Here is a 14022-nt window from a genome sequence, read left to right on the forward strand (position 1 = left end):
CAAGACCCCAGAAGCAGCAAGGAGAATGGCCAGTGACAACAGGATGGAGAAAGGACAGTAGAGAAAGGAGAGCCAAGTGCAGACTGTGGTGGCATCCACAGCTACTCACCTTTGGGTGGCTCCGTGCAAGGCCACCCGGGTCTGTGCTGCTAGGAAGCCCAAGAAGCTGGCAAGAGGCGGTTGTTGTGAAGGCAGAACCCAGGGCAAATGGCCTTTCTCCTGTTCCAGGTCTTCCAAACGCTGTCTCAGTGTCTCTGCTGGAAACCCAAAGAGGTCAAAGAGGGAGAAAGGCTGTGAAACTCAGGGAGATAAACCAGGTCTCTCCTCAGCCCCAGCAGCTCCATCTACAACCCAGCTCTCTCCTCAGCCCCAGCAGCTCCATCTACAACCCAGCTCTCTCCTCAGCCCCAGCCGGCTCCATCTACAACCCAGCTCTCTCCTCAGCCCCAGGCAGCTCCATCTGAGCCACCCAAGGCTGAGGGCTGCTCTCCAAGCCTGTTGGTTTCTTCTGCAGGGTTCCAAGACCTTTCCATCCCTTTGGTCTCCCAGCTGTCAGGGGCTGTAGTTTACCAGGCTCCATGGTGGTCGTGACTGTGCCCTGCACGCAGAAGGGCAGCTGACTTTTTTTCTTTTAATCATGGTAATCATTTGGGAGAAAACTGCCAAATTTGAAGGTTATTGGTTGGTTGGTTGGTCGATTGGTTTTTCAGAAAGGGTCTCCCAGAGCCCAGGATAACTTGGAACTCTCTATGCACCTAAGAGTGACTGTGAACTTTCAATTCTGCCTTCATCACCCAAGTTCTAGAATTAAGAGGCATAGGCCACCATATCCAGTTTACTCAGTGCTGGGGACTGAACCCAGGGCTTGAAGCATGCTAGGCAAGCATTCTACCAACTGAGCTACATCCCTAACACTATAGGATAGATACAGTTTTGAGAAATCAATGCCCCAAAGCCAATTTTTTAATAACATAAATTTTCAATTTTAAAGAAAGAAATAGCCAGGCAGTGGTGGCACACACCTTTAATCCCAGCACTCAGGAGGCAAAGGCAGATGGATGTCTGAGTTCAAGCCCAGCCTGGTCCACAAAGCAAGTTCCAGGACAGAGAAACCCTGCCTCAAAAAACCAAAATAAATAAATAGTGCTTATCAAGTTGTAGCCAATCACAGGTCTTGAAGGCACAGAGCAATGTTCATAATCCCCGTGCCAGAGCTGACTGTACCCCTCTGTCACAGGTCTTATAGTTGTTCTAATGACCTTGGGTCACCTCAGACAAGTTATAAACATGAATCACTATAAAACCACTTAAAAAATAAGCTGCAGATATTGGAATCCCTTCTAGTTCATAATCAAATCCTAGAAAAATTTAAAACTTCCTATAAAGTTATCTTTGAGCCAAGAGTAGTAGCTTACCACACTTAGGAGGCTGAGGCAGGAGGATCTTGAGTTCAAGAGTAGCCTGGGTTACATAGCAAGAGCCTCTTTCAAAAACTAATAAAATATTGTTGCAGAAAGATAAGATCTCGGGCAGTCAGCACTGGCCATGTTCCCCTTCAGTCTGTTCCAGTGTCTTGTGCATGCATCTCTTCCTGTGATATCCTAAGAACACCCTAGAGGCTCTTCCTAGGTTTACAAGATGCCCCTGCACATCCCAAGGGCCTTAGAGACCATTCCCATGGACTCGATTCTACATTAATAGTTTCTGCAAGCTCAACCTTGTGAACCAAGCCTGTCTTACCAGATCAAGTTAACACTAGTCCCAATGTAGCAGATACAGCTGGTCTCCCATGCTGTTCCTCTGCCAGCACACATGCCCAGATGAAGGGAAGGCAGCGAATGGGCAAGTGTCTGGAGAAAGTCCCCATCCAGGAGTGACTTTCCTTAAACCCACCAAATGACCTGAAAGCAACACCCAGATACTGCACAGAGAGTAGAATTAATTACTTGTCTCACTGCTGTGACAAAATGCTGGTCAAAAGGAACGTGAGGAAGAAACGGTCTATGTGGGCTCACAGGGAGGGTACAATGTATCATGATGGGGAAGAATGGAAGTAGGAGCTTTGGGATCACACTGTACCCACAGTCAGGGCACAGAGCCAGATGAACGCTCTTTCCCCTTTTTATTCATGCCGAAATCCCTGCCCTAGGGGTTTTGGTACCTCCCACATCCAGGGTCAGTCTTCCTGCCTTAGTTAAATCGCTTAGGGGATGGGAGGAGAAGCCCTCATAGACACACCAGAGTCTCATCTCCTGGTGACTCAAAATCTAGTCAAGTAGACAAAGGAGACTAACCACACCAGGAATTTACTGAGGACCCGTCCTATTGTCCTAATGGTGTTGACACTCTCAGCTTCCTCCATTTCCATTTCTTCTGCCCCACCAGGGTCCTGAGAACTCTCCACTTTGTTCCTATGTAGTGCTGACATTACAGTCCCCACAGATGCACACATGAGCATCAAGAGCAATAGACCACCTGACACATCCCAGCACTACACTGAGCATGGATCTTCGGTGGGGCGGAGTGGTGTACACCTGTAATCCCAGCTGCCAGGAGGCTGAGGAAGGAGGGTTGTGTGAGTTTGAGACTAGCTTGAGCTACATAGTTATGGGAGGGGAGAAGAGTAGAAAGGACTTGTGTTGTCCTGGCAGTGGAAAAATTAGTGACCAGGCAAAGCAAGAGCTTTCAGGGATAGACTCCTGGGTGCATGGACCTCTTCGAAGTAGCCTTCCCTGTGTTTTCAGCTAAAACTGGGCAATCCAAGCATGCCCAGGGGCATGTCTGTCTGTCATGTCAATCTTTCACATGTGATTTGAGACTATACACACACACACACACACACACACACACACACACATACACACACACAGAGGCAGGGTCTCCCCACACAGCTCTGGCTGTCCTGGAGCTCATTATATAGACCAAACTATCCTCAGACTCACAAGAGATCCACCTCCCTCTGCCTTCCTAGTGCTGGGGTTAAAGGCGGGCGCCACAACTTCCATTGTGACTTTTCTTTTTCAGTTATGATCTTAACCTGAGCGTGTTCAGGAGTGACCCTCCCCATACGAATATGGACAGACTCCCCTGCTAAATAAAACCCCCATGCTTTGTTTGGGGAGACCATTGCTTTGGAAGTCGCTTTGTGATCTCCTTCGCTCTACAGGTAAGGAATCTTTCCCATGTTGGCTGTGCTGACTTTGGCTTTGTGCTTACCACAGTGTGAACTGACCATGTCCAATTACAGAAGTCCTACCAAGAGTTGCTCATTTTTAATATGCAAACTCACAGTAGATGTGGAGATAGCCACAGATGTGGAGATAGCCACAGATGCACATGGGCATACATTTCCAGGTCTCTTCTGTCTGCTCCACGCAGAAGGCTGGAAGAAACCAGCCCAGGAGCCATGAGCACACTAGGCCCAGATCAGGTTGGCAAATGTCATCCTCCTCCGGGAAGGAAGCAGGGCTACTGGGGAAGTTGCTGGCCCCAGGGCTGAGGCAGTAGCAGGATGAAACGAGTCTAGCACATCTTATACCAAAACATTAGAGAGTGCTGGAAGATTGAGGATGTGTCAACAGAACACAAGAGGCCTCCTAAAGAAACTCAAAGATCAGATAACTTGAGAATCAGAACAAACAATAATAATGGTCATGTTCATCCCCTTGTAGCAAACTGGGCCCTGGACATCGTGCTGACAAAATGCTTCCTGGTAAGAGGAAGCAGAGAGGAGGCCTGGTGGTGAGCAGGTTCTTAGGGACTGTTAAGTAATCCCTCGATAAGATGTATCATTACCAAAAGAAAACGATACCTCTGAGGTAGTGAAGCCTAAAACCACAGCATGTCAGTGAGGATGGTGGCCATCCAAAGTAGGGCAGGACACGGTGCAGAGAACACACAGCATAGGTTCAAGGAAGTGGAAGCATCAGATGGACCTGAGTTACAGGTCGTCAGATACAATGCAAGGTCTTCACTCCTCCAAACATCCAAGGCCATAGCTGCAGGAGATTGTGTTCCTAAAGGGAGACAGGGAATGGGGGTGGTGGTAGGAGAGTCACTGGGGTTGGGAGTCAGAGAGGAACTAAATCTGTGAAGTAACCTCTTCTCCAGGGACCCCAATTTCTTCCTAAAGGACATCAGACCTATGTCAAAGTTGACTTCATGACTTGAAGGCTACAGCTCCGTGACCTGGGGACATAACCTTGTTTATGGACACACATCTTGGTCCTGGAGGGTAAGGAGGCACCATGGCTATAGCTTGCCATCAAGTAGCCAGGAAAAAATTTACAATGACATGTGGGTCCCGTCAGGGACACAGAATGAGAGACAAACGTAAGCTCAACCTGGGACTTTTCTTGTACATGCAGAGGGATTTCCAAACAAGTCAATTTCATTAAAATAAATTAGCCAGCATCCTGCTGTGCCTTTCTGAAGTCCCCCTCCCCCAACTACTTTCCTCCTCTCCATTTGGCCCAGTGGTTAAGGAAACAGAGCTTGTTTCCCTTGTGTGGTGGTTTGAATAAAAATGGCCCCCATTAGGTCCATAGATTTGAGTGCTTGGTCATTAGGGACTGGTACTACTTGACAGGGATTAGGAGGTGTGGCTTGTTGGAGTAGGTGTGGCCTTGTTGGAGGACATGTGTCACTGGGGGTGGGCTTTGGGCTTTCAGGTGCTCAAGCCAGGCCCAGAGTCTCTCTCTTCCTGCTGCCTGTGGATCTGGACACATAACTCTCAACTACCTCTCCAGCACCATGTCTGCCTGCCTGTCAGCATGCTTCCCGCCATGCTGATTGTAGACCAAACCTCTGAGACTACAAGCAGGCCCCACTTAATTCTGCTTTCCTTTGTAAGAGTTGCCTTGCTCATGGTGTCTCCTCACAGCAACAGAACACTGACGAAGACACCTTGGTTCCTCTTCCTTTTAACTCTCTGTTGTTTGAACATCCTGTCAATACTGTGAACGTGAATTCAGTTGGTAGCTCCAGGCCAGCTACCAACTGAATATGTTGCATGTACAGGTGCCAAATAAATGCAGCTGGCAAGTCACTTAACAGGAATGATATGATAAAGACAAAAGAATATTGTTTGCACTTTGTAAATAGCAAAAAATAAATGAACAAATTCAAAATTAATTAAAAAAAGGTGTGAGCAAGCAGTGAGCAAAATCCGGCATTAAAGAATGCATTCTGATTGACAAAATCTATCCCGGGCATATTACAAGCTTTACACTGAGGATTTCATGGCAGAGATGCCGGCCACCACCTCACTCTACCTTGAAGCAAGAGAATTGGTGTCACTGCATTGTATTGAGTTAATTTTCTTGTTGTTGTGATAAATACATGACCTGACCCCCCCCAAAAAAAGAGTTTATTTTAGTTCATTGACTGGGGGGAGGAATGGTGGTGGGAGCTGGAGACAGCTGGTCACATGGCATCCACAGTCAGGAAGCAGAAGGGGATGAAAGCTGGTACTCAGCTCGCTTTCTCCTTTTTAATGAAGCTCAGATCCCCAGCCCGTGGAATGGTGCTGTCCACATTGCAGGTGGGTCTTCCACCCTCAGGTAGACCTTTCTAGAAATGCCCTCATAGAAACTCGTGAAAGTTTGTCTCCTTGGTGATTCTAGGCCCCCCATGAAATTGACAATAAAGATTAACCACCATCTGTATAAATTTATTAATGTTTAATGAGGGTCATCTGCTACCCTCAGCCCGTCAGTAATGAGTACCTGTTTTGAAAGCTGCACTATGGAAACCCAGTGAAAGACAACAGATAAAAGAATGAATATGTAAATAAGTATTGATGAAGCAGAAACTTTACATAAAGACATCTTGCTAAGTAGATTGAATTCCTGTTATGCATCTCCCCTGGGATGACAGCATACACGGCATGAGCAATATTCTTAGAGACTGGTGACCAGTCTACATCCTATGGGGCCTCTCCGGCTGCAGCCATCAACATCTTCGCCAGTCATTTTTCATTGCCTTTTACATAATAGTCAAGAAATGCAATTTCTTGAGAGCTGCATATTCTAACTCTCATTAGCATACATATCACACATAGATGGCCAGTGTGCGAGGATTAGACTGTAATAAGATGTATTTCCGACCATCTCAAGCACAATGGAGCCAATCTTTGACATTTCAGAATATTGGAGTTTGTTGGGGTCGTTTTCATAAAGATCAGCCGCCATCGGGGCACTGTAGATGTCAAATGCATTAAGCATTTCTGAGCATCTAATGCATGCACAGTGATGTGTGTATATTATTTCTGAACTCCACAACTTGCAGGGTAGGATTACAAATATAGAAAGTAGATTTCAGAACTCTAAATGATTTGCCCAACATGTCAAAGTGAGTGTTATAGCAAAGGTAGAATTGAATCTTGGTCATTTTACACGTCAGCCCCTAGGCCTTTCCACAAACTTCCTTGGAGTCACCCTGTTCCTACATCCCCATCACACAGGGGTCCCATCTCCCTGCTCATGTGTCTAGACCCCTCATAACAGTGAGATCTACCAGGCTGAGCGATAACTACCTGCCTACTGGCATCTAGCTCAGGCCAGGCACACAGTAGGCACTGTATAAGTACTCCATAGATCCATAAATCTGAGTCTCTGTTTGAACAAGGCATAGGAAAACAGCCACTGTGTGATAAGCAGAGCCACGTGTGGTGTGTAACAGTCAGTTAACTCTTAAAGTAACCCCAAGGCAGGTGTGCGAGTCCTACTTTGCAAATGAAACACTGAAGCTTAAGGAACATTTAAAGCATTCTCCTAATTAGCTGCACAGCTTTGAGTTTCAAAAATTAAGCCCAAGATCTTCCCACCTCTATGCTCTGCTCCTCGCCACTCCATCTTTCTCTAGGGAGGCTAGTAGCCCCTTGGCAATGTCAAGTCTTGAACTCCAAGTCTCAAAGCTTAGTGCCAATACCCACCATTCCAACAGCTCATTTCCTACCCTCTTTGCTTTTTCTCACAGGAAGTACTGAACAGCCAAAACAAACAAACAAACAAACTCATTAAAGCAAAACCAGCCTTGGATCCAATTCTAGGGGCATGGCGAGGCACCCTTGGTACTCCTGCTTGTGCGGTAGAACAATTAGAGAAGCGGTGTGGAAATATTTGACTACTACAGGATAAAAACAGGGTGCGAGATTATGTATCTGCAGTCTCTGTACCCTGTGATTACAACTGTGTGTGTCTTTTTAAACCCGAGCAGAATTAAGAGCTCAGCAGTCAGTATGATTATGAGTGATTTCATCTCCATTTCTCCACTTACGAAATCAGCTGTAAAATCCCAAGCTGCTTATTATTTCAGGAAGTTATTAACTCACTGGCTCCTTCTACTAGTCTTTGATTTCTGCATAAATGTGGAGATTTGGTTTCTTCAAATTCTTAATGCTAAGCCGCTTAGGGTAAGCCTGGCTCCTGAGGGTCAAAGATCCCTCTGGTGAGCAACGAGGGGGATTTCTGGAAATGTACTCTTCAAAGCTCATGGCACGGAGTAGTGGCCTGGGAAATCATCTTGACGAGGTATGAAGGGGCAGCTGGCCTCAAGAGAGTACGGGAGGCTCTGGAACACCAGCACTCATTTAGCTGTGACGCTTGCCCACTCAGCAGGAAGCCTGTTTCCTCATTCTTGATGCATGGTCATTGATTTGCTCTGACATATTTCAGCAGAATGTGTGGTTTGAAGCATCTGTTCTTCCCAAGGAAAAAAAATTATCACGCAAAAGAAATTACATTGTGAGTGACCAAAACAGTTATAGAAAAGAGACCTCTAGGTATTTACCCAGAGTCATAAACTAGCTCCCCCCCCACCCCGTTATCAACACACCATGCAAATGCCACCTCACAGATACATCAGAAAACACACAGATCAATCTGGTGTGAGCTTCTGGGAAGAGGGCTTCACTGAGGCACTCTGAAGCACCCCTCACCTCTACACAGCAAATAAAAGAGAAGCTTCTGTTTGAGGTCAGCCTGGTCTACATAGTGAGTTCCAGGATAGCCAGAGCTACATAGAAAGACCTTGTCTTGAAACAAACAGGCAAACAGAAAGTCAGATAAGGTTCTTTTGCTAAATACCAATCATGGAGGGTGCCAGGGAGGAAACTGGCCAGCCTACTCCATTTTGGCTAGAGTTTATGAAGCCCTTGGGTTTTCAAAACTGCAAAAAGCTATCTCTGAAGAATGTTTATTCTGATGCTAGAAAAGTCAGTCACCTGCACGTGTGGTCCAGGGTCAAGCTCAGGTTTGGAGTGGAGGCATCCCCATTGGCAACTGTCCAATGGCAGAGGATGGCTTGATCCACTGCCTCCTCAGTGTTGAGGCCATTATCATCATTCCTGCACCTCAATTCTACCTCACCAGCACCAGCACTACTATAACCACTACCAACACCACTACTATGTCACCACCACCTCCTCCATCACCGTCACCTCTACCATCATTATCAGCTAATTCCATCACCATCAACCCTATCATCCTCAATAACCACTTCTGTCACCATCATTCCTACCCATCGTCATCATCACTACCATTAGCATCCCTCATACCACCTCCTCCACCCCTCTGTCACTACCACCATTGTACCAGTGCGACCATCAATCCCATCACCGCCGCTGATTTCTAGGGGAGAAACATGAAACCTGCTGCCTACATCTGTCTCCATTTCTGCCTGTACTTAGTAATATACACAAGGGGAGGGGCCTTGCCAGAGAGACGGGAACATCCTTGGGATAATTTCCAACATTATAATGTAGAGAACCCAAAAGACAAAATGTCATCTGCCAACACAATGAAACAAGTCAGGAAGGACACGTGGAGCATTACTAACAAAGACATCACTACGCAAGAGACCAAAGTTGGGGGTTGTTATATTTATGTACTCTCTAAATACCAGAGGTGGATTGTGAGAAAACAGATGTGACCTTTGGAAAGCCAGAAGTACACAGATGCTTTCCAATGGCCAGTTACCATCATTAGTCAAGTCTGCTCACACTGTCACATTTCCCTCTAAAGACATGCTGTTTACCTCCTCATGGAGCCTCAAGTCCATATGTCCTAAAGAATCCTTGTGACTGTAGTGGCAAGAGGGAACACCATGGCTTAGCAAGGCACCAAGGCATTTATATGAAAGAATTCTGAATCCAAAGCCTGGTTCTAGAGAGGCCATTTGATGTGGGATACTATCTTGATTGGATCTTAACTGGATCTTGCTCAGAACCTTGCTTTGCCATAGGCTAGAAATATGAGGTGACTAGCCTTGTCCTAGGTCATGGATGTATACCATCAATGGAACTATGGCCATTGCCATGAAGTAGGTGGGAAATACGAAATTTAGTCTAAAGACACTTTCCTTTGTTGTTATTGCTTATTGTTAATTATGATGTTAGTCAGTTGGTAAGTTTTAGGACAGGGTCTCACTATGTAGCCAAGGCTAGCCTATAACTAACTCATGATTTTCCTGCCTCAGACTTGAAAGTGCTTAGAGCCTTTCTAAGTCAGCTCAGTGAAATTGTGCCACATTCAGCAGGTGGCCCTAAGAAAGTGGTTTGTAGGAAAACCAAATAGACTGCATCTTCTGGTGGCATCACCATGTTTATAAAAATAGAAACTCTTAGAAAACTCTTTTAATGAACAAAACTGCTGTGAACATCATAGCTCTCTGGATGCACAAAATTAGTATAACCTTGATATGGTGATAAAAGCAAGTTTGTGAATTTGATATTGTTTTAAAATTGAGTTCCAACAATGTCCTTCTGAGGGTTCCCCCCCAATCTTTAAACTTCCATGGAGAGCATTCGAAACAAGCCCAGGACCAAGAGCTGGATTCCTTTTCTAAGTTACAGAAAAATATAATAGGGAAACTCTACACACCCATTTACAAACATGTAATATGGGAGCCTGGCATGATAACTTAGACATGTAATCCCAGCAGTCACAATATGAAGGCAGGAAGATGACTATATTCTAAAGTCAGCCTGGGCTACTTGGTGAGATCATGTCTCAAATACAAACAAAAACAAACTATGTCAACCTGAAAAAGAAACTCCTGTCTAAAATGTAATAACAGATCTTCCTTCATGAAATAAACTGTATTTCCTACTCCCCATTTTAATTGAGATTTGATAAATGCTCAGCTATCAATAAGATGTGCTAAACTTATAGATGGTGACTAACTCACTAAGCAATCTCCAGGCACAGCACTTCATGGTGAATGCAGATCTACTCTGAGCAACAGAGAATGCATGCTGGTTCACGCCAGATGAATGACTCGGCACATGCAAAGTTCCTCATGGAATGGAAGAGTGTACCACATCATCACACTTGGCCTCCAGCTGGTGACAGTTTTGGGAGGCTGTTGAACCTTTAGGATGTGGGGCCTTGTTGTTCAAATCTTAGATGGTCTTTTAATTTAAAAAAAAAAAAAAACAGAGCCAGATATCAGGGTGAAAGCTGAAAGATCAGAGAAGCAGAACAGCCAGCCACTAGTTCTTACCTCTATGAAATCCTCAGCCTAAAGAGAGTGAGTTCCTGTTTCCTCACTCCTTATATACCTTTCTCTGCCCTGCCATATTACTTCCTGGGATTAAAGGCGTGTGTGCTTTCCAAGCAAAGGCATGAGATCTCAAGTGCTGGGACTAAAAGTGTGTGCCACCACTGCCTGACCTCTCTGTCTAATCTACTGGCTGGCTCTGTCCTCTGATCCTCAGGCAAGTTTATTAGGGTACACAATATATCACCACATGGCCTAGCTGGAGGAAATGGGTCACTGGAGAGTAGGCCACCTCTGCTTCCTGTTCCTCAGCATGTGAGGAGTTGCAGAGTCATAAGTACACATCCTGATGCCATGGAGTCATCTACCACAGTCTTCTTTGCCATGATAAGAACCAAACAAACCCCTCCTGCCTTAAGTCACTTCATCAGGTGTTCGGTCACAGCAAGGAGAGGAGCAACTAATGCATTCAAACTCTAACAGCTTCCTGCCCGCCTCCCCATGGAGCAGTAGGTTCCCTATTCCACACACTGAATCTAGACGCCTACCAGGTACACCCCCAAGAATGAAGTTAAAAAAACAATTCTTCACAGAACAATGACTAATAGACCCACCTCTCAGCCTTCCAGCCACGGGATCACCCAAGCCACGCTATGAGCTCACGGCCCAGCCAGTATCTTTTGGGTCCTTTCTGCACTCACAGTTACTCTGTGTAGTGACGCTGTAGAAAGCTCAAGTGTCACTTTTCTGGCTTCTGCTTCATGAACCCCTCTACTTCCTTCCACGAACACTGCAGATTTGGGGCCACCTCACAGACTGACAGCGGCGGCAGACTCTCCTGGCCCTAAGGTTATTTTTGGAATAAGCCAAAGGCCTCTTCATCATTTCCCTCCATGGGTTTTGGTCGCACTGTTTTTCCTATTAAACTGAGCATGGCATCCAATTAGTTCCTATGAATAGACTTTCCATGAGCAATCTGCTCTGCTGGTGTTTTCCTAAGAAATTAGCTGGACACATCTGCTCACCAGAGCTTGAAAACCACAGGCTCATTCGCCCTCTTAATGGCTGGTCCTTGCAACCTGTAATCTCTTCAGACGCCATCACCTTCTGGAGAGCAGCTCTTAGCATATTCCTCTCTCGCCCGACTCAAGATGTTAGGTTGGTGCACTAGTGAGCAACCACCATTATTATTGTTTTTAAAATACAGTGTGAGCCACATTGGTATGGCTATCCCTTCCTGGGATGGAAAATGAAACACACCATGTTCTGCTCTGTGCTGACAGTCCAAATGGCATGGCAGCACGAACAGTTTAAATTCTTTGAATAGTATAAAGGGATGTAAGGTACAGCAGCATGGTCGGGGGGAAAAAAAACCCTTAGAGGAGTAAATGATTTTGATAGCCTGAGGTTTTTCAATTAGGATGAAATCTAATCAGAAGGAAGACGCCATGCTAGAATATAATTTTCTAGAACTAACACAGAATGGAGCTGCTTTCTTTGTGCTGAAGCACAGCAAAGCAAGTAAAATAGTGACTTTCAGTGTCCAAGTGATGTTAGTAGAAATCACGGGACAGCAGCCAATGGTAAGAAAGACTGAGAAAGGGCCATGATTCTGCATGCTGTGAGCCTTCCCAAGAGCTGCCTCTAAGTAATACCCCTGTAAACAGCCAGAAGAAGCCAAAGGGTACAGACATCCCTGCAGGGACTAGTCAGGAAATTACCTGTCCAGCTCCACAGAATGCCATGCCAACTGGAGAAATGAAACTGAGTTTATGGGATTGTTTTTAGAGGGAAAATGCCAGAGCAAGAGAAAGTAGCTGCAAGAGACTCTGAAGGTCCTTTCTAGAACCCCCTGAATTCCTCCAATTGGCCCCATATGGCAAGAAGACATAGTTCATGGTCATCAGGCCCAGGGCTCATGTGTCATCCCAAGAACAGAGCCAAGAGAATCCTGAACTGTGAGGACAGACAGCAGCCAGGACTCTGGCTAGGTGTTAGCATGTGCGTACGCCAAGGGGAACAGCCAGTGGGTGCTTCCAGGACCTTGGACTGAAGATTCAGTAAACGATGCAAAGGAGAGTATGTGATTTTCTGCCTCTGCAAAGAGTCTTCTAGAGTGAGAAGAAAATAAAAAATAAAAGTGATTTTTTTTCTCCTAGACTAAGAGACCCAGAGCTGAGTCCTAGATCCAGCCAGCTGACCTCACAATCTCTGGGTGATTTCTCATCTCTAAGATCAGTGTATTCATCTTACATAGGAGACTATTAACACTATCCTATCTTGTGCCACCAAATTATTGTGAAACAATAGCCCCAAAATGCCTACAAACACTTTTAAAAACCACAGGTGTAAGAGTTATTGTAGTGATATTTTGTTATACACTAATAAAATTTGCCTGAAAATCAGAAGACAGCTACTAGATTAAACATAGAGGCCAGGCAGTGGTGGCACACACCTTTAATCCTGGCACTCGGGAGGCAAAGATTCGTGTGGATCTCTGTGAGTTCGAGGCCAGCCTGGATTACATGAGATTGATTCAGTCTAGGAGGGAAACAGAGCCAGGCAGTGGTGGCACACACCTTTAACCCCAGTATTTGGGAATCACACACGCCATTAATCCTAGCACTAGAAAGGTTGAGATAGGAAGTGAAATGGCTGGGTGGAGAAAGGCATATAAGGTGTAAGGAGACAGGAACAAGAGAGCCTTTCAGCTGAGGACTCAGAGGCATTCAGTCAGAAGATTCGTGGAGACAGGATCAGCTGAGGAGTTGGCGAGGTGAGAAGTGGCTGTGGCTTGTTTCCTCCCATATAGCTCTGGGTTTTTATTATAAGACCATTTAGGATTCATGCAACAAGTTATAACCAAAGAGACTGTTTTAATGGGCCCAATTCTTGATTCAGATTAACTCCCCTCATTGACATTATGGTTGTCTCTTAGGGTTACTACTGCTGTGATGAAATACCATGGCCAAGAGCAAGTTGGGAAGGAAAGGTTTACACTTTCATATCACTGTCCATCCTGAAGGAAGCCAGAACAGTAACTCAAACAGGACAGAAACCTGGAGGCAGAAACTGATACAGAGGCCATGGAGGGGTGCTGTTTACTGGCTTGCTCATCTAGAGCCTAGATGTCTCAGATGGTCTTTAGCATATGCTAGAATCCCAAAGAAGTTGGCTCTGCCAGTGAAGGAATAGACTTGCAAGCAAGGCGAGAGCGAGCAGGCAAAGAGCAAAAGTGTCCTTCTCCCATGCCCTTATATAGGTTTCCAGCAGAAAGTACAGCCCAGATTAGAGGTAGGTTTTTCTCAGCTCAAACAATCTGGATTAAAGATGCGTCTTCCTACCTCAAAGGTCCAGATTAGAAGTAGATCTTCCTACTTCAAATTAAGCAAAATGTTTAATTAAGCACACTCAGGGGTGTGTCCTCCATTTTGGGGTCTTAGTTAATTCAGATGTAGTCAAGTTGACAACCAAGAATAGCCATCATGGATTTGAATAGGAAATATCCGTTGCAGGCTCATG

At 45.5% G+C, this 14022-nt stretch overlaps 1 protein-coding gene across 1 annotated transcript in view; it reads right to left on the reverse strand.

The window, feature by feature from the left end:
* Positions 1 to 14022, reverse strand: part of Disc1 (DISC1 scaffold protein) — a 177559-nt gene that overhangs the window by 143290 nt on the left and 20247 nt on the right. Inside the window, exon 5 of the mRNA XM_059263044.1 lies at positions 110 to 257. Within this exon, the coding sequence (XP_059119027.1) occupies positions 110 to 257 (148 nt within the window). The remainder of the gene's footprint in view (positions 1 to 109; positions 258 to 14022) is intronic.

This window comes from Peromyscus eremicus, chromosome 5 (genome assembly GCF_949786415.1).
Source record: "Peromyscus eremicus chromosome 5, PerEre_H2_v1, whole genome shotgun sequence".
NCBI classification, from domain to species: Eukaryota; Metazoa; Chordata; class Mammalia; order Rodentia; family Cricetidae; genus Peromyscus; species Peromyscus eremicus.